We start from the raw sequence: 27557 nt of genomic DNA, 5'->3' as shown, positions 1-27557 counted from the left end.
CAACTGCTACAAGGTTTTTCAATTCTTGGAAGCTGTTGTAGCTCTGCTATTGTAGCCATCTATTTTGTTGCTTGTTGTACCCAGAAAAAAATAGAGAAAAGCCTAAAGCCGGGCTGTGATATGAGAAACCATTTAGGTTGTAGCTGTGGATATGGACCAAAAGATATGTGTTTGAACCATTTTAGATTTAATGGTCAAATAAAAGAAAGGGTCAGGAAAAAGCAAAAGTAGCAGAATTTTACTCTTGTATTGTTTGTGGGTTGTTGGCCACAAACAATGATTAATTAAGTTCTAACCCTGAACTCCCCCAGTGGGCCTGAAGTAAGAATTTAAACCCCTTTGTTCCCTGCTTGTTCTTCAAGGATTAAAAAAAGTGTTTGTGAGCAACAGAAGCAAGAATTATCTTTTCAGAGACCTCAGACTTTCATTATCTGAGTTTTTAAATCCTCTGAAATACTTCTCTGGGGATGTTGTTGGGTTTCTGCTTCTCATTAAGGTAATGAAAACTCTTGAGCCTGTATTTAGAAATGAAAGGAGACTTCCATACTGGGCCGGAGTGAAAAGGTGCTAAAATCCATGACTAGTGCTCATCCTGAATTTATGGAAAGGACAGAGCTTCTCTCAAACCACCTACACACAGCCTTTCATCAGAGCTCCAGTCTGAGGAGAGAGGCTCTTCCCTGCCGAGAGAGGTGCTTAGGGATGAAAGAGCTCTCGACCCAAAGGCCGCCCTGCTTTCATCTCTGCTCAGCGAGAAAACCCATGAAGTTCAAACTTCTCTTTCTATATAAATCATCACATAAATTTGGCCACCGAGTGATCTCACAGAAGGCCAGACTGGGTAAGACAGGAGAGGACCACAGTGGGTGCGGCAGTGCGAGCTCCTGGTCCAGCAGGGTTATCCCAGAGCCAGGATCGTGTCCCGACGGCTCTGGGACATCTCCGGTCAGGGAGGCTCCAAACCTCCAACCTGCTCCTGTGCGTGGCCACCGGTGACGAGCGCTTCTCTAACACTTGGAGCTTGTCCGTGGCTGTTTCATGGATTGAATCAAACACCAAAGAACATTCTTTTTTAATAAAAAATTATATATTCCGTATTTCGCAACGATCAGGGGACGCGGAGAGTCCTTGCTCCCCTCAGGGACACCGGGCGGTCCCTGCTTCCCTGAAGGACACGGAGAGTCCCGTCAGGGGCACGGACAATTCCCGATCCCCTCAGGGGACATAGGACGGTCCCCTCAGGAACACGGACAATCCCGGCTCCTCCAAGGGACGCTCGCCGCTCCCCTCAGGGACGCGGGACGGATCGCGCTGCCCTCAGGCCTCGCCGCCATGGCCGGCGCGTTGCTATGGCGCGGCCCCGCCCCGCCCCTCTCCGCGCGTCCCAACATGGCGGCGGCGGGCGGGGGCCGGAGGGCGCTGCTCCCGCTCCCGGTGCCGCTCCCGGTGGCGTTCCCGGCGCTGCTCCTGCTGCTGCTGGCGGCCGCCGCCACGGCGCGGCTGTACCGGCCCGGGCACGACCCGCTGACCGTGCTGACGGCCGGCTCCGTGCGGCCGGCGCTGCTCAACTCCTCGGCCGCCTGGGTGGTGCAGTTCTACAGCTCGTCCTGCGGCCACTGCATCGCCTTCGCGCCCACCTGGCGAGCGCTGGCGGGGGACGTCAAAGGTGAGGCTCGGACCGGGTCACCGCACACGGCCCCGCCGGCCCGGCCGCTGTCCCGCGGCCCTTCGCGGCCTCCCGCCGTGCCCGGAGCCGGTGCAGGGCCGCGGCGGTGTCTGGCGGTGCCCCGGGGGGCGCTGGGCTGGGGGACCGCGGGGCCTCGGTCACTGTGACCCCTGTGGGCCATGGCACGTGTGCCCGGGGGTGTGTGAGCATCACCTTCATCCCCTGCTTTGGTGTGTGAGCATCACCCTCATCCCCTGATCTGGTGTATGAGCATCACCCTCATCCCCTGCTCTGGTGTGTGAGCATCACCTTCATCCCTGCTCTGGTGTGTGAGCATCACCTTCATCCCCTGCCCTGGTGTGTGAGCAATCACCCGTCTGTCTTCATCCCATCCCCTGCCCTGGTGTGTGAGCATCACCCTCATCCCCTGCTCTGGTGTGTGAGCATCACCCTCATCCCCTGCTCTGGTGTGTGAGCATCACCCTCATCCCCTGCTCTGGTGTGTGAGCATCACCCTCATCCCCTGCTCTGGTGCTGCCACACAGCCAAAATAGCACATAGGACAGAGCAAGGGGTGGAAGGTGGAAGCACACCTCCAAATTAAAGGTTTTGAAGGAATCCAGGCACAAACCATTACCTTGCATGCACACAGCAGTGTGGTTGGCATGTAAGTGTCCCTGTGAAGCCAAGGTTTGTTTACACTGAACTCTTGAAGGCACGATGTTTATCTTCTAAATGTTCTATCAAGAGAGCAGTTGTTTCAGAGCATAAGCAAAAAATACGGTGGTACTGGAGGGGCCGTGTACACATTGATTTATATATTGCAAATTTAGTGTAGTGTGGATGGGCTCGAAGGGGGAAAAGGACCACCAGAAAATAATACAAAAATCAAGCAAAGTGAGAACCAGGTTTTCAGATTTATCAATCAGTGACTTTAAAAGTAATGGTGGCATCTACAGTTTATGCTCAGGGACCTGCCTTGCTGTCTCTTAGCCTGCTCAGGTTTTTTGGCAGGTGCTGAAGAGTTTTACTCTATTTGTAGATGTAAGGAAGCAAACAGACCCCTGAGGTATCAATTAAAGTTCAGTACTTCTGCTAGGGAGGAAACCTGAGATAGATTTGTAGGAAATGTTATTATGCTTAATACAGCAGTGTAAAAGGCTTTTAAACTACTCTTAATTCACATTTCACCCAGGAGATGTCTCCAGGATGGATACAGCAGTTTTTAATGCATCATGGTTTCACTTTGAGAGGAACTGAAGAGCTCTGGCCGTTCTGTGACACTCTGAAAAGCATTAACAGCTCACATGAAATGTAGGTGAAGTATTAGGTGTGCACTTAGATCTATGGAAATGGAAACCCACCCTAAAATAGGTGCATCACACACTGAGGAATTGTGATTGGTGAGCAAAAACTCAAAAGCAGAGAAACACAGAACTGTCATGGTTTTCAGAGCACTTCAAATGCTCCTTACTTACATGAAGGGTTTGTTTATAAACCAGTAACTTCCTTCTGTTTAATTTGCATAAGTTTATGTAACATTTTCTCTCCTGCTTTAATTTGCTTGTGGCCAAAATAATATTAGATCTTCTCCTTCTTTGAAGTAACAAGGAGGTCTTTGAGCACAGCAGTGGAGAGCATGAAGAGCCCAAACTGGCCAGAGCTTTGGTCAAAATAAGACCGGGATTTAGACAGGATTACAGCAGTGTGATACCTTTAACTTGTAAAGACTTCCTAAAATACATATTTTCTTCCTCACCAGCAGACGTGGTAACTGCAGATGCTGTCATGCATTTGTATCAGTGAAATCAATTAAAGGCCTCTCTCCTTTAATCCATTGAGCTTTTATGAAAACTTCCATTTAGAAAGTGGATTTTGAATACTTGTGGACATTGGCACAACCAGCAAATGCTATTGGCTTTTAGTGTTATTTGTCAGCCAAATATTTCCATTTTCAAGTTGGATGAGTGGATTTTAGGAGACTGAGAACAGTCACGCTTTTCATTGGTAGCTTCATCAAAGAAACCAAACCCAAAACATTTTGCCCACTTAATCTGTCTCAGCATTTCTTTTTCAAAGATATTTATTCATCTGCTAGGATATTAAAGGATATCCTCGAGGATACAGAACTCCTAGATCACTGGGGTTATGTTTGCTGATTTGGTGTCCAAACAAAATCCAGTTAAATTGGTGCAACAGCTTTGTCCAAAAAAGGCTTGTGCTAATAGACCTAATTTTAATTTTGTTTCTCATTTGTTAAATCTTGGCAATACTACCATTGCAGACTTCACAGCAGAACATAATCCTCCTGAAAAAAATCGGATCAGTGCTTGCTTTTGTGTAATTTATGTTTTTATTTTGATACTCCCTCTCAGAACAGGCTTTAAGCTCAGTCAGTGCTGCTGCTTTCCTAATCACACATTTCATTTTATTACAGCACTGGCCAAAGTGGCCATTAGAGTTAATTATCCTTTTTCTGGCTAAAAGATTATTAAGTTTATCCAGCAAAATAAATACAGCCTGGAATTATGTGTAGTAACAAACCCTTGGAAATCCCACATAGGACAACCTCTGAATTATACACAGAATCAATTCACTCCTCAGGATTGGAGTTACTGTCCAAATTTAGCAGGTTTTGTTTCAAATCCATAATAATGATTTCCTGCTAGAAACTGTTCTTTGAACACATTTGGTGGGGAGCTGCAGTCACCTTGTTCAGGAAACAGCCAAGTGTCAAAACAGGCAACTCTCAAGTAGCTGTGAGAGAGAAGTGCCTGTGATCAGCCTTTTAACCCCCTGACTGAAACTTCCTGATGGAAAACAGCCAGGTTTATGGAAAGGAAGTGAATTCCTTGTAATTCTCTGGTCGATGCTCTGTGCCATTTCTCACATGGGAGGTTTGACCCACCTGCGGGATTCCAGTTTGTCCAACACAGCCCTGTCATTCCCTGGAGCTGGTTTAGCATGAACAGAGATTGTGTTGGTTAATGCATCCCTCATCTGCCTCTTTCCCATCACTTGTGAGTCAGTATTTCAAAACCACTAATGCTAATTTCAAATTCATCAGCATTTTTTAAAACGCCAGCCCAGGCTACAGCGCTGCAGTAACTGCAGAGTGTCAGCTGTGCACTCCAGCAGCTCTGGCACCCCTAGGAAAGCAGAAGCTCCGTTTCCAGCAGCAGGAATGTTAAGCAGCACATCCCAGCTGGTGCTCTTTAACCCGGGTGTTTGGCTGGGGTGGGGCTGCTTTGTTGTGTGGGGTTATTTGCATTGAGTTCAGAGAGCTCCCATTCATGGCGAGGAGGAGGATCCAGACAGGTGGAAAAAGGAGGAGGAGTGGTGAAAGTTGAATGAAGGAGATAACCAGAAGCCAAACTTTTCTTTTGTGTTTTGCATTTTATTTGATGAAATGGGCTGTTGTGGCCTTTGTGCTGCTGTGAATGGGTGCCCATCTGCTCTCCTGGTGCCCGCTCAGCTCTTGGCACGTTCAGCACAAACCTCTCCATCAGCTGCCCTGGCCTCCTCCAAACACAAGTAAAGGTCAAGCTAAATTTCACAGACCAGAACTGCCCATCAGCTCTTGAACTTGGTAAAGCTTTCATGCTCTTTGCTATAAAAGCAAGTTTAATTTTAGTGCTTTTTAAGTTTTATTGGGAATTGTGGGGGACCTTCAAATTCTGCCCATGGCTGGTTTGATTTAACTTGGCTTTAAAAAGCAGCTGTCTAAGGATTCTCTTGGAGTGGTTCTTCCTTAAAGTGATTGCTGCAGCAGAGGCTGGCTCAAAAAGATAAAATCCCAGCAAAAAGAGAAGGAAAAAGCTGTAAGTTAGTTGAAAGCTTTTATTGAAGTTATATAAGCATATTTATGGAAATCCTTGAACTCTCGTGGTTATTGCCATAAAGGAAAGTCAGAGTGATGCTCAAACTCAACTATTGAACACTCTGCTTAAAACTCAGATATCTTTGGGGGTATAACTAATGTATTTCTGAACAATACTGCCAGGTAAATGCAGCTTTCAGCAGACACTACGTGAGCTGGGGTTGTGTGTAATTCTGAGGCCTCTCAGAAAACTGTAAGTTGGAGAAAAAGCAGCTTGTTACAAAAGCTCTAATACAAGGTGCATCAAATTTATGGGTTTGTAATTGACAGCCGTGTGGATGAGTAAGTGCTGGATGAATTTTATTCAGTTATATTCATTCTGCATGATCTATTTTATGAGCACAGCTAATGGGAAAAAGCCGAGGAATTCAATCCAGTTCCTTGCAAGTGTTGGATTGGCCCTGATTTCATCTTCCTGGATTCACCCCTGGAACTGCTGCACTGTGTGCTGGGATTCCTCTTGTTCAGGTGCATGGAAAACACTGATGCAGCCAAGAAAAACAGGGAGGTTTTGGTTATTTTAAACATCAGTAGATTGTATTACACTGGGGGATGGAAATGAATGGCAAATGAGAATCGACCCAGGGCTGGATTTTTATGCCACTGGAATCTCTCCGAGTCCTGCTGCTGGCTTCCATGGGAAGCAAGGTAATTCATCAGCTGGGATCCCTGGTCACTCCTGCTGAAAATTGAAAGATATCTTTGTTTGCAGACTGGGAATCTGCAATTAGAGTTGGAGTGCTGGACTGTGGGGAAGAAGGGAACTATGAGACGTGCAAAGAATATGGGATTCACTATTACCCAACCCTTAGGGTAAGTGCAGAACATCCTGCCCTAGGCAAATGATGCATGTTTTCTAGTAATTAAACTGGGTAACTCATTGTTCTGTAGTTGGAGTTTTGCTTTGCTGAGAAAACTGCAGAGTTGATAACAGATTAATTTGAGGGGGTTTTGTTGAAGGCAAGAGCTGATGCAGCTGTTTTGAGAAGTAATTCAGTTCTGAATCTGAAAAATTCTTACTGAAAGAAGATATCATTCTGTTATCACATCTATATAACCCCTAGTTTCAATAGATTTATTAGATAATAAACATTTTTATAAATATTTTTCAAATTCAGCTGTTTCAAGATTATTAATAATGTTTTTGGTTTTGGTGTGTGAAAGTAAAGGGAGCACATTGAAATTGCCTCATGAAAACAGCTTATTTCATGACCAATTAAAAATTTACTCTTGATAGATCCTTCACTATTTTTGTAATTAATTTCATAATATTTTTTAATAATAAAATGCTTAAATTGCCTTTTAAAGAGGATGCCACATTAGCCAGCATCTGCCATTGTTCATTTTTATGCAATTTTTACCTTCTCAGTCAGTCTGTATTAATCACATTATTAAGTATGAGCCGAATGTGGTGGATGGGGAGGGTTGAATAAACTGTTATGACAGGAGAGGGAACAGGAGACATTTCAATGTAGGATTTGTGATCTTTTACCCTGATAGTAAAACCAATTCTTTTTTTCTTTTCTTCTCCAAAGTTTTAGGTGTAAATTGTGATATCCTCTTTATTAAACCCAGAATCTTTTCCATGTTATTTTTTTGTAGCAGAAGGCAGCCAAGCTCCCTTAGATCTCCTGTTTAACCACTGGAGGGAGTTGGGAAAATGTGAATAGTGTTCCAAGTACACACACAGTTGGTAGCACAGATTTGGTGATCAGTTCATTTGTGTTTGGGTTAAAGTTTGCAGTGCAGGATCAATACACACCATTGAATTATGCATTAAGGGATTTTTCCTCTTGCCTTCAGGAAGGTGAGAAGCAGCTTTTTGGAACTCATAGGCTAAGAGGGAAAACTGTCTCCTGAGCAGATAAAGAAAAATATTTTGTAGTTAGAGCTGTATAAGTAAAAACTCCAGAAAGCCATTTTTATTCCTAAAATGAGCTTTTTTGTCTGATACAATGACTTTTCTTTTCTCTCACCCAGTACTTCAAAGCATTTACAAAGCAATTCACAACTGGAGAAAATTACCAAGGTAAGAACATTTTACTGTGAGAAATTCCCAGAGCAGTTTTCCTGTCAGCCAGGGCTGTGTCACACAACAAGCAAAATCCTGTCAGTTCCTTTGGGCAGGGATGGGGTGGACACTAAATAGCTCTTTAAGACAGAATATTTCAAGTATTCTACAAAGTGTTAATCAGAATTTTCGGCAGGCAAAATATTTCTCCAAGAAACTTAGGAATCACATTTCTTTTTTTTTTTTAATTTTCACAAATGGCTTGTTAATTTTTTTTAAATCCATTTTTTCCCATCACACTCCTCATCAGCAAGAGATCCAATTTGCTCAATCCTGACTTTTGATCCCTCAGCCATTTTCCGGGCATCCTGAGTTGCACTGGGAGAGCCCCTATTCAGATGGTGACTCCCTGAAAATAGGCTTATCCCAGGGTTTGTCAGGATCACAGCTTGAGGTGGTTTGTCTGGGACAAAAGTAATGTTGTCCCTTTCCACGGATGAACATTTAAAAGGCCAGAGGTCAGAGGAGAGACCACCTGCACCATTAACCCTTCCTGTACAAGGGAACCTTGGTTTTACCTCTTGGGCATTTGAAGGGTTTTCTGCTTTTTAATGTGGTTCTTTTAAAGCAAATAAAATATTCTCACACTTCAGTTATTTCCTCCTCTTGTTCCATGGCTTTATGGCCTCTCCATTTGGTAGGAATGATACACTTTGGCAGGTTTTAGTTTGTGGTTATTATCCTGCTGAAGTTGCCCACAGCAACTACTGCGAAAATGTTCACATTGAGAATCAAGAATTGTTTGAAGAGAAAATCAGCAAGGCAGGCAGATGGATACATTTGGAAAAGTCTTGAGGTTTTATTTATTTTAGGATGGGATGACAGCTTTTAAATACGATCTCACAGCAACATTAAAATGAAATCCTACAACAAAATTCTTAGTTCCTTTTCTTCAGCCAAATAGTATGCTGAGTTTTAAGTCTGAACTTAAAGCAAAAACCTGACCCAGAAAAGCATGCATAGCAAACTTTCATGTGAGTCATTTTTTCCCAGTTTTCTGAAGGGTTGTGTGTTTTTTTGGAACTGTTCTCAGCAGGAGGAGATCGAGAGCTGCAGACCCTTCGTCAGATGATGATTGACTTCCTCCAGAACCATTCCCAGGAGCTGAGGCCTCCTGCTTGCCCACCACTGGATCCAGTGTTGTAAGTTCCTTGGTTTCAAATGTAGCTGCTCTCTGTTTACTCAGTTAATTAAATAAATTGTAGAAAATTAAAAATCTTTTAGAAGTTTTTGGGTTTTTTTATACCAGTTCTGCTATGAGATTGTAAAAGAAAGTTCCATGAGTAACAATGGGTTTATTGCATTCTGTGCTAAATTGCTTTTCTTTTCCTCAAAGGTCCAGTGATCTCCCATCTCTTTTTGACAAGAGCAGCCACCACTACACAGCCATTGTGTTTGAGAGCAACAGCTCCTACGTGGGCCGAGAGGTAACGTGGGACCTGTGAGGGACAGAGTGACTGTGGATGGATGTCACCATAAACCAGCTGGATTTGAGCTTATTTAGCCAAGCAAGAGCTCCCTGAATGCAGCACTAGAGCAGGTCACACGTGTTTGGGGGATCATAAAACCCAGGGATTTTATAGGGCTGGCGTGTTCACTCACACAGAGGAACTCGCTTACAAAAGAACGTGATGTCATGTTAACTTCTTCCATTCTTATTTTAGTAGAAAGTTAATTTATCAGTTTCATTCCTAGCACAGTTTTCTTTCAAGAATTTGAAAGATCACAACAAAAATATTGCCAGATGACATTATTGTTTTGTTACTACTAGAGAACTGTTTTTGTACTCATTCTTCTGGACAACTGTTTGTAATAATCTAAATTCTCCAGTTCCCTTTCTTCACATATAAATTTTGGGAAATTAAGATGGTAGCATGAAGCAGTTCAGAAACACAGAGGAAGTGGAAGTCTTTAGTTTTGCTTCCCAATAAAATATTTGATTTGGTATCATTTCCCCACCTAATGAGCCTGTTGTTAGCTCAGACAACTGTTACTTTTCTGTTCCTTCTAAGATCTAGGATAAGTGAAGAAAAAAAATTGCATAATTACCCAGGCATAATCTGTGTGGAAATACCCAGTGTCTGCAAAATGTTTCTAGTTAGATTTGATGCTGAGATGGCCCAGTGTCATGAGTGGAGGAGGTTGTGCTACCAAGAGTGGGAATCACTTTGGGGTTCCGGCTGATTCCAGGCATTTGTTCTCTGGGAGCTGCTTGGTGATGCAAGTGGGCATTACTGAAGAAATATGAAGGTTATGAAGTTCCTCAGCTTTTTACCATGCTGTTTTTATTATCTACAGTTAGAGGAGAAGACAGAGTCATTTGATTAACACAAAGTGGAGTCTGCTTTCGGGATAAAAAATGTTTGTTAGTGTTATGTGGTATTTGAGCTTTATAGAATAGTTTAGTGGAACAGAAAATAGCATTGTTTTCATGTTTGCAACACAAAACAAAATGGACAAACCTTCCCATACTGCTGAAGAAAAGGAGGACATGTGTCATCAGTGATGGAAGGAAAGAGGAAAAGAACAGAATAGACCAAGAAAAAATAAAATAATAAGAAAAGGACGATAGGGGTAATAATTTCTAGAGAAGAGTAAATCTTCTTTAAGTGAAATTGTTTGTGTGCACGGAGCAGCCATAGCTGCACTTCCTGCAAACAGCTTAATGATGCCCTTAAAGGATGATGCACTTCACCTGTTTATGTGTCTTGTCCTGCAAGATTGGATATTCCTTGAACAATGTATAATTCATGGCATCCTCTCATTCCCCAGGTTATCTTAGACTTGATCCAGTATGAAAACATCGTGGTGAGGAGAGCCCTGAATTTTGATAAACCTTTCCTGGAGAAACTGGGGATCACCTCAGTCCCCTCATGCTACCTGATACAGCCCAATGGCAGCCATGGATTAATTAACAAGTAAGTAATTATCTGTCAGAGGGTTATGGGGAAGTTCACTTAACCTATAAAAATGTCAGGATTTGGTGTCCTGGCACCTCATCAATACATTGTACTGCCTGAACTTGTGTGTTCCCTATATTATCAATAAAAGACCTAATACTGCTTTTACTTATCACTGTTGCCTATTTATGCCTTCAATTTAGTACTGTGATCATTCTGAAAGGAAAAAAAATCTTTGGAATAAAAGTGAAAAAAATAAATGAAGAATCAAAGTTCTTAAACCCATTTCTTGTGTAACATGAACTGACATTTAGATTAACATTTTTTGTTCTTATTTTGAACAGAATTTCACACCCCTAATCCAAGTGATTTGTTATTCATAAATTGAACATTATTTCTTTTCACTTTGTATCAAAACAGGCCATGCTGCACTAGGACTGTAAAACATAAACCAAAGTAAATAGCTTATTTTATAAATACAGTTATTTACTTTGGACATTCACTTAGTCTGAGATTAAAATTATCTCTCTTTGTCCATTTGCAGTTTGAAGCCTCTACGATCTTTCTTTTCTTCATATTTAAAGTCACTGCCAGGCGTAAGGAAAAAACTCCTTTTGCCACTGCAGCTGCCTGCTCCAGAAAACAAAGAGGAGAGCACAGAAATCAAGGTGTGGAAAGAGTTTGATAAGTAAGTGATGCCCTTAATTTTTATAAATTTGGTTATTAAAAATCACCTGCAGCTTTTTCCTGCTACATGGGAAGCTGTGCTGTAATTTATCATAAAATCCTAGAGCGGTTCCTTATTTTACTTCATTTCACTCCATTCAGTTCAGCTGTGAGCAGCTTTTCAAACAATTCATGGATGAAATTACTGAGGTATTTTGGTTTTAGCAGCAAATGTCTGCACTGCTCTGGAAGGAATGTTTTTACCAGAAGCATTGTGAAATATTCAATTGCCTTGAAAATACCAAGGACTTATCACACCCACTACCTGAAAGAAGTGATCAGTGTCCCTGAAAAAATTCATGATAAAATGCCAAGCTGTAACATTTCTGTAGGAGATTCTCTGTGTGTGCAGTAGTGAAACAGTGCCCACTGGAAATGCAAGTATAATAGAAAATACTAAAGTCACTGTAAAAGATGTTTATCACCCCAAATCCTCTGAGGTTTATCTTCACCCTCTTTCCCTCTTTGAGAGAAGGATGCAAAGCCTTTGCAGAGAGATAATCCCTCAGCGTCTTTAGATGGAAAAGATGTGGGGCTGAGTGCTTTAATATAATACTTATTTTCCTTTCATGGACACTATTAGTGTCATCTTCTTTCAGTGACTATTATAAAATACTTTATATGGAACATTCAGTTAGCAAAACAACTTAGTTAAATGGAACTGCTTTCCAGCAAGGCAAAATCTTGTTGACATGAATCTCCACTCCAAGTATCTTCTAAATAGGATCCTTTTGGAGAACCTCCTGCATTCATGTGGATGTCTCTTTATTTAAGAAACTTGAAGCAGAATTTTGCTGGTTTTTATAACTTAAGTGAGTACTTTATTAATTAAAGAGATAAATTCAGAATAAGTCTGTGGCTAAATTAGATGTAGTATATATGATTATAGATGATTCTGTCTTTTAATATGTTCTTTCCTGTGTGTTATTTAGGAGGTGGGAGCAGCCAGTTTTTAAAATGTTTGTTGTTTAATTCTGTTTTTTTAGCAACAGCAAGTGCTGCTGAGCTCTTACAAGAAGTGTGAACTTCCTGAACTTCTGTTTGTTCAGTTCTATTGCTCTGTCTCACACTGCCTAAAAAGCTTTGAAAGCTGGGGCTGTGTGCCTGCTGCATTTGTACTTTGTAAAGCAGGTTTAGTTATGAAGATATTTGGTTGTGATAAGGAACATGGAAAATGTTTTATTTGGTCTATACGGTTTACTTGTACCTGTCAGAACTCTTGTCTTTAGAGCTGCTGTGTTTTAACTGGGAGGTGAAAGACCTGCCCTAAAACTGCTGCATTTGGGAGAGGATTTCTAATTTAGTCCTTCCCAACGCTGCCATTTCCAGTCTTGTTTGCACCCCTGCCCTGTGTGGGATCCCCTGTTGTTCAGGGCATGTCCTGTTTCTCTTTGTGGTCAGCCCAGCAGAGAAGCTGTAATTTCCTTACACCAGAGCTGTAATTTCATTACAAGGTAAAGCTGGCTGGGAGACAAAAAGTTCAGTCAAATATAAAAAAAAACTTTCTCATGCGTGGTTGTGCCTCAATTTTCCAAACTCTTCCTGTGCCACTGAGGCTGGGCAGGACTGCAATCACTCTGGGGGGGCTTTAATGACACCTCTGTCATCAATTTACCTGGTGAGTGGTGAGGGAAGGGCTGCAGGATGCTGCCAGAGCCTGCAGGATTATTGATGTGTGTTCCAGGTCCAGGCTCTACATGGCTGACCTTGAGTCAGGATTGCATTTCCTCCTCCGGGTGGAGCTGGCCACGCACAAGGCACTCGAGGGAGCTGAGCTAAAAACCTTCAAGGACTTTGTCACCATCTCTGCCAAGGTAGGCACTTCTGGGCTCTGATTATTTGTGAAGATGAAGTGACTCCTGCAGAAAATTTATCGTGGGGCATAAGTCTCTCAAAATGTCTTTCACAGTGTTTGAGTGTGTGCATCCTCAGTAGCCTAAAAAAAGAGTCTGGTGGGTTTATTTAAAAGCTATTTTGAGGTATTGTTTGCTGTTCTGACATACTTACAGGGTTAAAATGCAACTTAATTTCACCTTAGGGGGCTCAAAATTAAATAAAGCTTAAGTAGTCTGCAGCATATTGAACGAACACTGTAAATATAGTCCATTTATCAGATTTTCTGGATAAGTGGCTATTGTTGCTCAGTGGGATTAAACCAACCTTTGTTTTTCATTCTTGACTTCTGAATTTCATTAATGCATACTTGGCAAATGCTGTTCTATTTAGAGATGTTAGTAGCTTCTGTCTGCATTTTGAATATAATTGAGGTACTGATTTTGATTAAATAGATATTCAAAAATAACTGAGCTATTGAATATAATTGAGTATTTAAAAATTAAAAATGCTTATGTGTTACATTTCCATAAAAAGAAAATACATAAAATATAATGTGATATGACTTGAAAAAGTTTAAAATTATTTTGCTTTACAATGCTAGCTTCCTGAAATGACCAATATATCTTTATTTTTACTCCCTGTGTAGCTAACACTATGTTTTATTTTTAACAAGTGAATCAATAACTCTTAAGGGAATAATAAGGCCTATATGAACCATTTCCAAATATCTGGGTTTATCTGAAAACCAGACAGACAGTTCCTTACCCAGCCAGCTCCCCCCTGCAGCCATCAGAGGTCAGAAATCTGCAGCTGGCCTCATTTCTTTAAGAAAGTGTGTGGTAATCTTTCCATCATATTATCCCCTCTGCTCTTCCCCATGGTTCCTGGCCAGCTGATGTCATTTGACTCCCTGGTTGTTGATGGTAAATGGGGAATGTTCTCTTGTAGGTGCCTGCTCATCTCCCCCTGCTCTGTCCCACCAGGGGTTGCTATCCTTTATTTTATATTTTTTTGGTCATGTGACACTTTCCTCGTTTCTCTCATTCATATTTTCAGGTGTTTCTGTTAGAAATTTTTTTATCTTCTTCTCCTGTTTATAGTGATGGTCAATCCAAAGGCACAGAGGTCTCTGATTCCCTGCCTGGGGAGTTTGCATGACTGAAATTCTGCTCCCTCTGGAAGGGTCCTAAAGAATGGCACATACTTGACTTAATTCTGTAATAATTGCAACCCTCATTAAAGCAAAATAGCCTTTCTGCTGTAAAAGAATGGCCTTACCACTGATTTACAGGTCCTCACACTCATCTACCAGGCTGTGGCTCTGTAAGTTCTGAGTTAAGGAACTCCCTGATTCCAAATCACTGTGGAAATCACTGCTACACATGAAAGGAAAATGTCCTTCTGGATAACAGCTCCTAAACTCACAGAAATCTTACTAAAAATAACTAATTTTTTGATTGATCTTCCAAAAAGTAGAAGTATTTCAGCCTCTCTGTTTCGCTGAGGTGTCTTCCTCTATTTTGAGCGACATTCTGAACTGAATTACCTTAATGTGAAATCCTAGATAATGTCAAGTTGTTCTGTAGCATTCCTGCCTGCTAAAATTTTAAAATTTTAAAAAATCTTAACATTTTGCACAAAAAACTTTTGAATTTTGTAAGCAAAAGCTGGTGCGAGATGGCTTTTTACTGCAAGCAGAACAAGTAATTAATTTGCTCACCAGGAAACAAAATGAAGCATTTCACAGACAACAAAAACATTTGGGTAAAACCAAAAGCGTCTCGTTGCTAATGAGATTTGTGCTTGAAAATGTTTTCTTGTTTGTTTTGGTTTTTTTTATTTTTCTCAGCTTTTTCCTGGCCGTCAGCCTGTGGTGAAGTTGTTAGAGACCTTGCAGGAGTGGCTGGTGAGCCTTCCATTAGACAAAATCCCTTATGATGCTATCCTGGATCTGGTCAACAACAAAATGCGGGTAAGCTGTTCCCAGTCCCAGCATCCAACAGGGCATTAGGAAAGGATAAGATTCTATATCAAAGACATCACTTACTGCTGCTTCCCCACTCATAATGGAGTTATAAGAAGGTTAAAATGAAAATAAAGTGAAATCGTTAGCAGAAAAAAAACAACCAACGCACATCCACACAAAGAAATTGAAATGAGAGAATTGAAACATGCAATCCTGGCTGGGTTTTATAATGAGCAAGCAATACTTGTTCCCTAATGTCATCCCCAGGGATGCAAGATTCCCAGAGGATATTTCTGACTTTGCTGTGCCTGCTGTCAGCAGGATTCTCTTGAAGGTCAGAGTTTAAGTGATGGGAAATTTACCCACTGAAATGTGCATTATTCCTGAGGAGTTTCCCCAAATACTCTCCAATTTCCCTGCTGGAATCCCATCCCTTTGGGAAAACCCTGTCACAGGGTTGTCTTTGCACAAATTCATAATTTCTTCCCTGTGTCTGTCTGAAATTTGAAAGCCTCCTGTGTGTTTTAGGCAGAAGAGGAAAAGTCTCAGAAATTAAAATTTTGCACTGGATTTCAGGTGCAATGAATAAGGAGTGGGTTTGTCCCAAGAAGAAATAATATGGAATTTTACAGCCAGTTAAAGCTTTACACTGTAAATCATGTAAACCTTGTGGAGTAATAGGGAATTTGGATGTACCCAGAGAAGCTGGAGCTCTGGCAGTGTACAGGAATATTTTCATGTGTTGTGTTCTTAAAAAAATATCTTCACAGGTTAAACTACTTTGTGTGCTCTGTCAGACTGATTTTTGTAGGTTTGATGTCAATGACTGAACAGTTTGTATCTTGTCCAGTTTTATGATGATGCTTCAGAGTATCTGGCACATGAGGATTTTTGTTTGCCTGAAGCATGAACTGATTAACAAGTGCAGAAAGTCATTTATTGTTCTTTACCCTGCATCACCTCAATTCCATGTGGGATCAGCAGTGCTGCCACACTCAGTGGTACATTTAGGCCCCAGAGCAGCACATACCTTAAATAAATCTCTTTTTTTTTTTGCAGATTTCTGGGATATTTCTGCCCAGAAAAGTGCAGTGGGTTGGCTGCCAGGGCAGCAGACCAGAGCTGAGGGGCTACAGCTGCTCCCTCTGGAAGCTGTTCCACACCCTCACTGTGCAGGCTGCACTGAGACCAAAAGCTTTGCTAAACACAGGTGAGCAGCAAATAGTTTTTGGTGTGTAAATCCTCAAGGAATCAGTTTGTGGAGGAGAGTGGCTGCAGGGCTGCACCAGCAGGGGTCAGAGCTTGGCTGCAGCAGGAAGGTTTGGAAATGTGCTAAATAAAGTGTGTGGCCCTAAAGCTGGGAGTAATAAAGCAGAAAAAGGGGAAAAAAAAGAAAAAGAGAATTTCAAGCAAAGAAATGTTGAGCTCCCTGAAAAGGGATGAAAATTATTCAGGTTACCTGAGGTTGCAATGGGAATGAAGTTTGAGGAAAATGAGGTTTTACCATCCAGTTCAGTAGCTATAAAAGATGTACAGCCATTAACTTATCCTTCTGTAATGTTATTTCTTAAATACTGCTTGTTACAACTTTTTGGTTTATTTTTTTTTTCAGCTGAATGTACCTGTCATTAATCCCTGCAGTGATTTACAACTTTGCCAGCACTCTGTAAAATTGCTCATTTTCAGACTTGTAGCATCTTGTGAAGCTGAGTGTTAATATTCTGGTGATGATTCCTGTTTAAGAAACATGCTGGTTATAAAATCTATTCTCCTCACCCAATGAAAATAGAATCACTAATGCTAAAATTTGGGTTTTATTTTTGCCAGGACAGTGCTTTGTTTGATTACAATTCTATTTAGTTTTCATTTAAAGCCTTTTAAATGTCTTTTCCAAAGAATATGAGAATTCTACATGGGCATCATAAAACTCAGAAATTTTCATTTTACCAGTTGTTGATTGTATGTTTAAAAGGATTTTATTATTTCACATTATAGATCCATACATTTGTCCAGCATTATTTGCAGTCAGAGCGAAAATCCTTCAAATCTGAATAATTCTCCTGCAGAACAGGCATTTTTTGGTAGCAAATCATTCTGTTGTTAATTTTTGTTTCTGATTTTGTTTGTTTTTCATAGGGCAGTAGATGGAATTTCTTCAATTTTGTGCAGTGAGTTTGAGGGGTTTGTGCTGGATGATTTTGAGCTGTTCAGGAGGATCCTGCATAACTTAAATTTCCCCTTTTTAGTCTCAAAGTGTTCTGATTAAATCTATTAATTCTTAATATTTAACTACACAAAATTGCCCCTCAAATTGTGTATTTCAGGCATGAGCCTGAAGTTAAAAATACATTGTAGGACCTGAGAACTCTTTGGCACAGTTAACCCTGGCTGTAAATCGGGCCAGATATGTGATGATCACTTCTTATGGTGAAAGAATTGGGTCAGTCTGAGACTGTGGGATTATGTCTTGGGAGGTTTTCCTCTCCTTATTGCTTGTTTAAATCCCATCTACTAAAAAGCATGATGTACTCCCTAATCCTTCCCACCACAGGTAGGGTTTTATGCTTCTTGTCCACTTTAAAGATTAGGGTTACCCTGAATTGCAGTAGTTTGGGAGGAAAGAGAAAAGGAGGATTACACAATGATACATGGCAGATGTTAATAGAAGATTCATCTCGGGGCTGATAAAAGAAAAACAACCAAAATGAGCCATTTTGCAATTGTTTGCTTTCTGAAGCAGATGGATTTGTCCTGATCGTCCCCTCTGCTCGAGGGCCTGGCACTCTGGGTGAACTCCTGGGCCTTTCTTGATAAAATGATTTTATTGGGTTCTGTTTGATGCATTTTAATGCTGAGTGGGGAAATCTGAACCTGCAGTGGGAGTAGCAGGAGGGATCCAAAGGAACTCAGGACAGAGCTGCTCACAGCCAAGGATGTGTAAAATCATTGCAGAAATCATTTCCTGAGCACACTTCATTGCAAGAAATGTGGTTTTAGGTAACAGGAGGAGTTGGTGTGAATAAGACAGGCTTGTGGATTTTATAATGAATGATCTGGCATTTTTAAATCTAGTGCTGAATTTGACAGATTCCCCCACAAAATGAATTTTCAAGGGTGTACCATTACACTGAAGAACAGATGAAATTAAATTTGTGTATCAATCTCTTGTTTCTCTACAGAGGTAATTTTCTGGTTGTGTTTATTGTTTTTCCTAAATACATATTTCAGTATAAATGGTAAAACTGTTCTGCCTGAAATTTGTTTTAACTTCCAAAATAATTTTCCAGCCTTTCTTTTTAATACAGTAATTTAATCTGCTTTAATCTCATAGCTTTTATTTATACATGTCTGTTCAATCACAGGTATTGAATGGCTGAGGAGAAATCAGGGGTTTTTTAGGATTTCTTTTGGGCCTTAAGGACTTCTTTTTGGGGCTATGTTTGAGAATATCCGGTTGTTGTTCTAAAAAAGATGTTTTGATGACAATCTTTATATATTTCCCATATCTATAACAGATGAGTGCTCTGATAGTTTGAGCAGGTTTTGTTGATTTTTTTTTTCCAAGAAAACAAAGCAATAGTACATTAATTGTGGTGTTCAGCAGCAGGAGTCTGTAATTTGATCAATCTGCACCATAAAATGTGTTTAATTTGACAAGTGTGTGCTCGTGGTAACACACAGGACATTTTTAAATACATTTTGACATAATTTACTGGGGCAATTAAGCATGAATCAGAAATTCTGTGTGACAGAGATGAAACCATTAGGATTTCAACAAATTATATCAGGTTTTCAAGGCACTTAGAGATGTGAGGAGCTACCTGCTGACACAAGAAAGGCCACAAAGTTCCCAGCCTGTGCAGGCCTCATCTTCCTCCTGAATTCATTATTCTTTTGCATTATCTTTAGTGTGAAAATGCGAATGTTATAAAAAGAATCACGTGTTTGTGTTTATTTTAGCAGGAATTCCTGATTTATTCTCCAAAGTGCTGCTCAGCAGCTGCTCTGTGCATTCAGAGCCTGCCAAAAAAGCCATGGAATTAATAATTCTAATGAGATTGTGGAGCTCTCTAATTCCTCAGAATTGAGGAGAAACAAACAGCCCTCACAGGCACCTTGTGCAGGACCCACAGAGGGGGTTTGACTCTTGATTTTTCAGTAGCAAAGTCACCATAACTTCAGTGCCTGCCCATGAATATAGAGGTGAATGCATAATGTAAACATTTATATTAAATTTACATATTGGGCAAGAGCTTGGAGAAAATATCTTAATTCCACAGGAATTGTGGCATACAGAAAGTGTGAATTTTGCATATTTTAGCAATTTCACAATGTTCTCTGATAAAAATAATGTCTGGTTTTCATTAACTAAGTTGGGTTTTCCCCTGAAATTTTAAGATGCTCTGAAAGGAGAAGTTTTGCTGTAGAGACCACTTGACTGATATTTGGTTGTGGTGTTCAGGGTAGCTTTGAGCACAGTTGTACAGACTGAATGTGTGTAGGTGCTGGTACAAACAGCAACTTTAAATTGCAAAAGTGATTTATTTCAGCTCAGGTGTCAATTCTATTGAACAAGAATGGAGCAAATTTTCTTTTCCATGTCGCCTCCTTCCCTTCCCTGCTGTTGGAGCTGTGTCTGTCCTTTGTCTTGCAGGTCTGGAGGACAGCCCCCAAATTGTGCTGCAGGTGATGAGGAGATACATCCAGCACTTCTTTGGGTGCAAGGCTTGTGCTCAGCACTTTGAGGAGATGGCCAAAGAATCCATGGATTCTGTGAAAAGCTTGGACCAGGCTGTTCTGTGGCTCTGGGAGAAGCACAACGTGGTCAACAACAGGCTGGCAGGTAGGGGAGAGAAACTCCTGAGAATGAAAAACATCATTTTCAGAGCTGGTTTCTTCTGAGATTCCACCTGTTGCTTGGTGAGGCTCTTTCTGGAGCACAAATGAAAGGAGCAATTCAGCTGCTTAGCAGTGGGTAAAAAATAATTGCATTTCTTTCTGTACCACTTTAGGGTTAAAACCTGCCTTTGTTTTGGTTTGGAAAATGATGGCAATTGAACAAGAGGCTTCCTCAGGATAAAAGAGCCTCAACTCCTGGCAGATCAGCAGCTGAATAAAATAAAATTGCTGTATAAAGGAAACCTGTGCCCCCTCCAGATCCCTGTGTTTTCAGTTGAAAGTGCTGTTAAAATACTGGTTGTGTTTAATCCATTCTGTTATGGAGGTATCAAGTAACTAAAGCACTAAAGAAAATTGGTTTCTCTTTGCACTAAATCCCTGTCTGCTGTTATGGATCTGGGTAATGCAGCATTAGTTACAATTTCAATATGCTACATTGTGTTCATATTATGCTCCTGCTGCATTCCCAAGATTTATGAAGAATTAAATACTGTTGTGAGTACAAACAGTTTGCCTCCTTTCTCTGAGGAGAAAAAAGGTAAATAATAAGAGATTAAATAAAAACATCCTCTAATTTTTGTTCCTGTAACAGGCAACTCCTGTGGACTTGGAGTTGCCAAGTGGTGGAGCAATGCACTTATTTAGAACATTAAGGTATTGGAAAACTCACATGGATATTGATTTAGGTGATGCAGCAGCCAGCTAAAATACCCTTTTAGTAAGAACTATAAACACACTGGAATAAATAATAATGTTAAATTATGCTTTTTCAGTTTGCTAAAATTTCTCTGTGGGACAGTGATGTATTTTCACCCTTAAAAGCTGCATCTGTATTTGTGGTGCTGAGTGAGAAATGATGTTTGGTCAATGAAAACACCTTGGGGTGGGGGTCAGGAGGTGCCTGGATATGGCTCTGCCCTGTTGAATTATTCCCTGTTCCTTTGGAATGCACAGGATTTACAGCATTTCCCTCTTTGGCAGGAAAACACGAAGTACAGGGAGCTTTCTGTTTGTAACCTTGCTGTAACACATTTTGTTTCTGCATTTTTTATTGAAATAAATTGATTGCTGAGTGATCTTTAGGATAAAAAAGCCAATTTGCCCTTTTGCTCATAAATTTTAAGAAGACAAATATTTTTAAATGTCTTTTGAATCCCTATTTTACCCAAAATCATTGGGAAGTTTCCTACTTTTAAAAAGAATAAAAATAATAAAATGAGAAAAAAATGCAAAATTATTATTTCTAAAATATTTTAAGTGCTAGTGTACCAATCAGGTTAATAAATCAGGGGTTTTACCAGGTGGAGATTTTTTTTCTAAATGTTATCTCCATTCCCATTTTAAAATACTGGTTTTTAGAGCAAAGTGTGAGACCAACTGCAGTGCTCAGCTCAGAAACGTGGCCAGAGCTGTGAGCATCTGAAATGTTAAAATTGGATCTAATTCAAGACAGTGTTACATATTTAAAGACTTGGTTTTTTAGCTGAAAAATACATCTTAGACATGACCATGGCTTTTAAAATACTGCAGGTGTTTGTTCTGGTAATGATGCAGAGCTGTAGAAAAGCAAGCTTGGGATGGAATGGTTCACAACACAGAAACATGAAAATATCTGAGTGTCTGGCCTTGGAGCTGCTCTTGCAAACCAGGCAGAAAACAGGGATTAAGGAGTGAAAAGAGCAGTTTGTTTTGCACCATAATTCAGGTTAACCCTGCAGGGCCCAGGCTGTTGAGTGTTCCTGCCTTCTACAAGCAGCAATTGCGGGATTTGGGCTTGGGATTGAAATGCTGCAGCTTTTACTGTGAGAAAAGGGAAATAATTGTGAGTTAGTGTTTGTATTTTGAAATGTTTGGGGTCAGAACTGATGAGAAAACTTCCAAATTTGTGATTGTCTTTGTTTATTCAGTTATTGTGCTGTGGCTTTTTATGCCAACCTCACTGGAAGTGGAAAGCACTCCCTGGGCAGTGTCTGATGGTGCAGCTTTCCCTGGTCATCCCTCCTGACTTTTTTCCATTTCTGTTTTTCTCCTCCCAATTAGGTGATTTGACTGAAGATCCAAAATTCCCCAAAGTTCAGTGGCCAACTCCAGACATTTGTCCTGCGTGTCATGAAGAAATCAAAGGGCTGCACAGCTGGAATGAAGAGCAAGTCCTGCAATTCCTCAAGTCCCACTACAGCAGTGAAAATCTCCTCTATCAATACACCCAGAGCCAGGCTGACCCCAGTGACAACGAGCAGGGAGACACGAGGGAGGTGAAAGACAAAACCCTGCAGAAGAACTCGGGGGGAAATGGAGAAAAGAAGCTCCAGGAGAAGGAGAACCCAGGAGATCAAGACTCCAAGGGCTTGGAGAAGCCAGTGGGGAATCCTGGAGCTGTCCAAGGTAGCGGCAAAGGCGCAGCTGCATCTGTGAGCCTCAAAGGGACCAGGCAGGCTGTGTCCTTCCTAGGGATTGGATTTTCCAACCTAGACATGAGTCTGTGTGTCATCCTCTATGTGGCATCATCCTTGTTTTTGATGATCATGTACTTTTTTTTCCGGGTGAGGTCCAAGCGCTGGAAAGTGAAGTCTCACCGCTCCTCGGTGTAGGAGCTCTCGCTGTTCGTGGCTGTTGGGTCCCAGACACAGCTTTAATATTTATGATCAGGGATTTTATATGCAGTATTCCTTGGGTCACAGCCCTTTCTTCCTGAGGCATTTCCCAGGTGTTCAGCTGAACGGGTGGAGCTGGCCTTGAGATCCCCAGGCTTTGCCCGAGGCCACGTCAATGTCCTCACACGGGAGCGTTGCATTTGGCAGTTAAGGTTTTTCCATGACTTCCCACCAACATCCTTTGCTCATTTCCAGAGTAAACATTGCATTATGCAACTCACTGTGCCTGCTGGAGAAGGAAACTGGATATTGGTTTGTGTATTTTCAAGTCAGGTGTTGTGTTTTTTTTAAAATTCATCCAGAGCTGATTTCACCTCCCGAGTGCTGAGCAGTTCCTCTGAATGGTACCTTGGCTGCCTCATTGGGGGAAGCAGGAATTCTGATGATTTTTTTCAGGAAACATGAGTTCTCTTCTGATTAAATCAATTCTAAAGCTCTTTGACTTTCTGAAATATTATTTACATATATAAAGTAGGAAGCATTTCATGTTCAAATCATTCATCCATTCTCTGGTGCATTCCAGCCAAGGATATATGTGTGCCATCACTAGGATGAGAGTTCTGGGGCACAATTAGCAGCCTGATTCTGATTGCTAAGTAATTATGGTGTTATCCAGGTGGAAACCAATCCTGATGAGCTCTAGGAAGGGAAAACAATGTTTTTAGTGAAGGACAGCAAGGTTTGTGTTACCGTGGCAGAACAGCTTGGAAAATCTACAAATACTGAGTTTCTTCTGATGAATTTCTCCATCACAAGAGAGCAATTAACACTTCCCTTGGTATTTCCCCCCAGAGCTGCCCTGTTCTGGGATGTCCAGTTCCCTCTAGAGCTCAGTGTGGGGTACTTGGAGCAGCAGTGAGAAGAAATCATGGAAACATTACAAAATCATCCTTGGGAGTAGGAGTTGCTGTGATCCTGGCTGGGGGGGATAATTCACGTCCTGGATAGTGAAGTTTATAATCCTATCCAATGTAATTGAGCATGTTCTAGTTATCCATTACCTAATCTTTAGTTAATCCTAATAGGTTTTGGCCTCAATGTTTTCTCATGGCAGTGAGTTTTCCAGATTAATTGTGTTATATAAAAAGGCTTTTCCTTTCAATTCTACATTTGCAACTTTTAATTTAATTGAATGTTTGCTGGCTCCTCTGTTACACGAGAAGGAGTAAGGAGTCCCTGGCCAATTCCCTGCATTTATACCATTGCTGTGTCCTCCTCTGATTTCCCTCAGAAGCCTCAGCATAGAGAGTTTGAAGCCTGGCAACAAAAAAAGCACAGAAACTCCACAGGGTTATTTTCTCATAATCAAACATTGGCTGCTCACAAAATTGAGTATTTCTGACGTGTCTCTGCAGCATCCAGTTGGATGACAGATCTGAGCTGCAAGGATTCACTGTCCCTTGTAGCTGAAGTTTATCACCCATGCAGAGGAGCAACTTTGTGGGGCTGCTGTGAGGAGAGGAAGAAATCTCAGTTCCCATGACCCTGTCAGTCCTGCAGAGGAGCTGGGTCTGTGTCCTGAGGACTCTCAGAATTCCAGAGTTCTGACAGGAGGAACCATCCCGGGTCTTTCCTCTTTAGGAATTTATGAGTCCCATCCTTAGAGCAGCTGGGCTTGGGTATTCAAACACCCTGTGAGCACAAGGATGGTGGTGACCCCATGGGGAAGGGGCTCCAGGCTCATCAGGGCCCTTTGGTTTGGGCTGGAACCCAGTGAGAGATCCCAGGGTGAGGCTCATTCAGGGGAAAACCTGGAGATTCCACCCTGACTTTGGAAAATCAGGTAACCTTGGGGTGTTGTCAGCCCACCAGCAAGGACCCTTAGCTTTAAAAGAAAATCCAAACACCAAGAAAACCTAACCCAGCACAGCAATGTTGGATCTGGAAGATTGGGCCAGTTAATTCCTGCTGTCAGTGTTGCACATTCTCAAGTTGAAATTCAGTCATTGGTTGTTTAGAATTCCAGCAAATACACAGACCTGGTTTCATAAGCTTTGACTTGTTCTGCTCATTTTTGTCTGCACGTGGAAGCAAAAGGCCTTGGGGCTTTGTAGGGATGATTTTGCCATTAAAAACCAGCAAATGTGGGTTTGGAATAAAGTTTGGAATAAAGTTTTAACTTCCACATTGTTGTGACCCTGCTGCAAACACAACAACATGAACCAATACTCAAACATCAGTGGCTTTTGTCTCTTCAGTGTATGAAAGTGTGAAATGAATGAAATTCGGATATTGTTTGTCCATGTTGGTCCTCCAGCTCTTGCCAGTGAACCAGCCAAGGCTTTCACTTCATTGTCCTCATCTGGGAAGATTTTCTTGATTCTGAACTCACTTTAGTAAATCTTGGGTTTGTTTTTTGTCTTTCTAATGACAAATTTTACCATTTTATATCTCTGTACCAGTACAGTCTGTGCTGGGGAATGGGTGATGCTGCCAGGAAAGTGTTTCTGGTTTAAAAATTGCCTCTAAGCCCCACGTCCTCAACCTTGGAGGGTTTATTTGTGTGGTGTGCTGTCCACAGAGGTTCCTGCAGTGCCACTTCCCTGTGGGAATCGTGCTGTGCTGGGGCAGTCACTTGGCCCTTTGTAATTCATGGAGCTTTCTTTGCTCTCAGGATGTTTTCAAATAGGAAATATTAAAATAAAAGGAGTAGAATGTACCAGGAGAGACAAAAGCTGCAAGTGCTAAAGAAACCTGATGAAGTTATTTGTGAGAATTCCTAATTTTCTGTTTCCAGCAGTGCATCCACCCTGCTGTTCCTGGGCAGAACTGTCTGGGAACAAAGGTCCCAGGTGTGGTGTTGCACATGAGGTGTTGAAAATAGTGACAATACCATTTCAGTAATTTAAATGTTCTATTTATTTGAAGTCAATAACTTGGCATTTCCAAGTCTGTTCCGGTTGGGTTGGATTTTTACTGTCTCATTCCTCTCTTGGAAGGAAAAGTGACTGTTTTGTACTAAATTGTAAATTAATGTGCTTGTTTAAAATAAACTGCAAACATTTGGGCAAAGTGGATGTGTTTGGGCTTTTTATCTGTGTGTGCAAATTGTTTTGAGCTGAACTCTCTTGCCAGGACAGCTCATGAACATGTCCATGATAAACCAGATCCATCCTCTTGGGGAGGTGTATTTTTAAGCCCAGACTTCTCAGGAGCTGCTGGGGAATCTGAACGAGGGAAGAGAAAATAAACCAGGAAGAAATAAATGTTTGAGTGGGTTGGGTTTTATTAATGGGGTTTTTTTTTAAATTAATGGCTGGAGCCCAAGTGAGGAAGGCCATGGGCAGGTCTGGTGCCTGCTGGCCGCTGAGCAGGAGGGCACAGGAGGGTGTGCAGGGAGATCAGCACAAGGGCTTCTGTGGGGTCCTGGATGTCACAGCATGAGACCACGGGGCTGGCAGGGGCCACTGCTGGTCCTGGTGGGACACAGCCCCTGATCTCTGTCCTGGGTGGGACACAGCCCCTGATCTCTGTCCTGGGTGGGACACAGCCCTGATCTCTGTCCTGGGTGGGACACAAACCCCTGATCTCTGTCCTGGGTGGGACACAGCCCCTGCCCTCCCTCCTGCCCGGCCAACCCTGCCCTGGCACCACCCCACACGGGTTTGCTTAAAACTCTTCCTTAGAGGCTCAGACTAAAAATCCACTTGAAAACCGAGCTTAAAAGGGACCGTGTGGGCCGTCACTGTCCCCAGAAGATGTTCCTAGCCCTGGGGAGGGCCAGGTGCTGGCGCTGATGCCAACCCGGTGTCATTGCTCACGGCACAGGTCCCACTCGGGCAGGACCTGGACCCCAACCCCCGCCTGGCGTTCCTGGGTGCTTTATTTGGGGACCCCAGTCCTGGTCCCCAGAGTGTGCCCCTGCATTTCCCAGCCTCGCAGGGCTGAGCTGTCCCGCAGAGTGGAGCCTGTCCCCGGCCAGATGAACCATCCCAGGGGACCCGAACGAGGGAGGGTGGTCCGGCCCGGGTGCCTCGGGGTCCGGGGCTCGCTGGGGGCTCCACGGCCGCCCCCAGGAGCGGACGAAAGTCCCGGTGCCGCCGTCGGCAGGAGCATATGTGAGTTTGGAGGCTCCCGCCCCTAAGCTGCTTTTATTAATTTGTAATCCCCTGCGAGCAGGAGGTAAAGGGATTCGAGGGATTAACGGGCTCACAGTAACAACCACAATTATCAGCTCCGGCTGCCTGCGGCAAGCGGTGCACACAGGCACGGAGCTCTCCCCGGACAAACACGGCCCCGAGCCCCGGGAGCGCCCCGGGAACTCCGCACACGCGGGAACGCGACAGAAATTGGGACAGAACGCAGGCACAGGCTCCGGGCACGGGTACCCCACATCCCGCACCCCACACCTCACACCTATGGGCACGGTCGGACCCCGGTCCGGCCCCCCCGCGCTCCCAAAAACCTCGCACGGCCCCGCGTGTTCCGCACACACAACTCCGTCCGTGTCCGCCCCGTCTTCAATTAGCGCAATTAATCTCCTGCAGCGGCCGCACACCGCTGGCCGCGGGTCAGACACCCGCTACCTCTCCGCGTTCGTTAATTAATTAGCGGAGGGGAAAAAGCCCTCCCGCTGCCCAAGGGCGGCGTCGGGGGAGCCCCGCACCGCGGGGACAAACGAAATCTGGGCTCGGGGGCGGCCGGCGGGCAGCGGGGCCCTGGCGGAGGCTCCCCCCGAGGGCGGCTCCCCCGAGCCCCTCCGTGAGGGGGTCCCGGCGCCGCTTTGCGCCCGAGGGCGGCGGCTGCAGCCCGAGCCCACGCGTCGGGCGCGGCCACTCGTGGGACGACCGGGACAGCGCTCCCTCGGCCGCTTTTGTGATGCTAAAGAGCCCGGCGCTGAACCGCGGCCCATCTGCGGCCCGGTGCCGCCCCCGGCCCGCCCCCCGCGCCCCCCCGCTCCGCCCAGCCCCGCGCCGCTCCCTGCGCGCCCCTCCGCGCCGCTCCGCCACTCCTCCGCAG

The 27557-nt window shown here is 42.9% G+C and overlaps 1 protein-coding gene across 2 annotated transcripts; it reads left to right on the top strand.

The window, feature by feature from the left end:
- Positions 1 to 1387: 1387 nt before the first annotated feature.
- QSOX2 (quiescin sulfhydryl oxidase 2) lies at positions 1388 to 25610 on the top strand. 2 transcript variants are annotated; one of them, XM_030961559.1, is made up of 12 exons: positions 1388 to 1666; positions 6259 to 6359; positions 7527 to 7575; positions 8654 to 8759; positions 8954 to 9044; positions 10390 to 10535; positions 11062 to 11205; positions 12928 to 13057; positions 14929 to 15051; positions 16105 to 16255; positions 19700 to 19888; positions 21985 to 25610. In XM_030961559.1, the coding sequence occupies exons 1-12, from the start codon at positions 1390 to 1392 to the stop codon at positions 22533 to 22535; spliced, it is 2058 nt and encodes a 685-aa protein (XP_030817419.1). In that variant the 5' UTR covers positions 1388 to 1389; the 3' UTR covers positions 22536 to 25610. The 2 variants fall into 2 exon arrangements, with proteins under 2 accessions (XP_030817419.1, XP_030817418.1); XM_030961558.1 differs by having other exon boundaries at positions 8651 to 8759.
- The last annotated feature ends 1947 nt before the right edge of the window (positions 25611 to 27557 follow it).

The sequence above is a fragment of the Camarhynchus parvulus genome, chromosome 17 (assembly GCF_901933205.1).
Source record: "Camarhynchus parvulus chromosome 17, STF_HiC, whole genome shotgun sequence".
In the NCBI taxonomy this organism is placed as follows: domain Eukaryota; kingdom Metazoa; phylum Chordata; class Aves; order Passeriformes; family Thraupidae; genus Camarhynchus; species Camarhynchus parvulus.
This window is presented reverse-complemented; position numbering and strand designations above follow the sequence as displayed.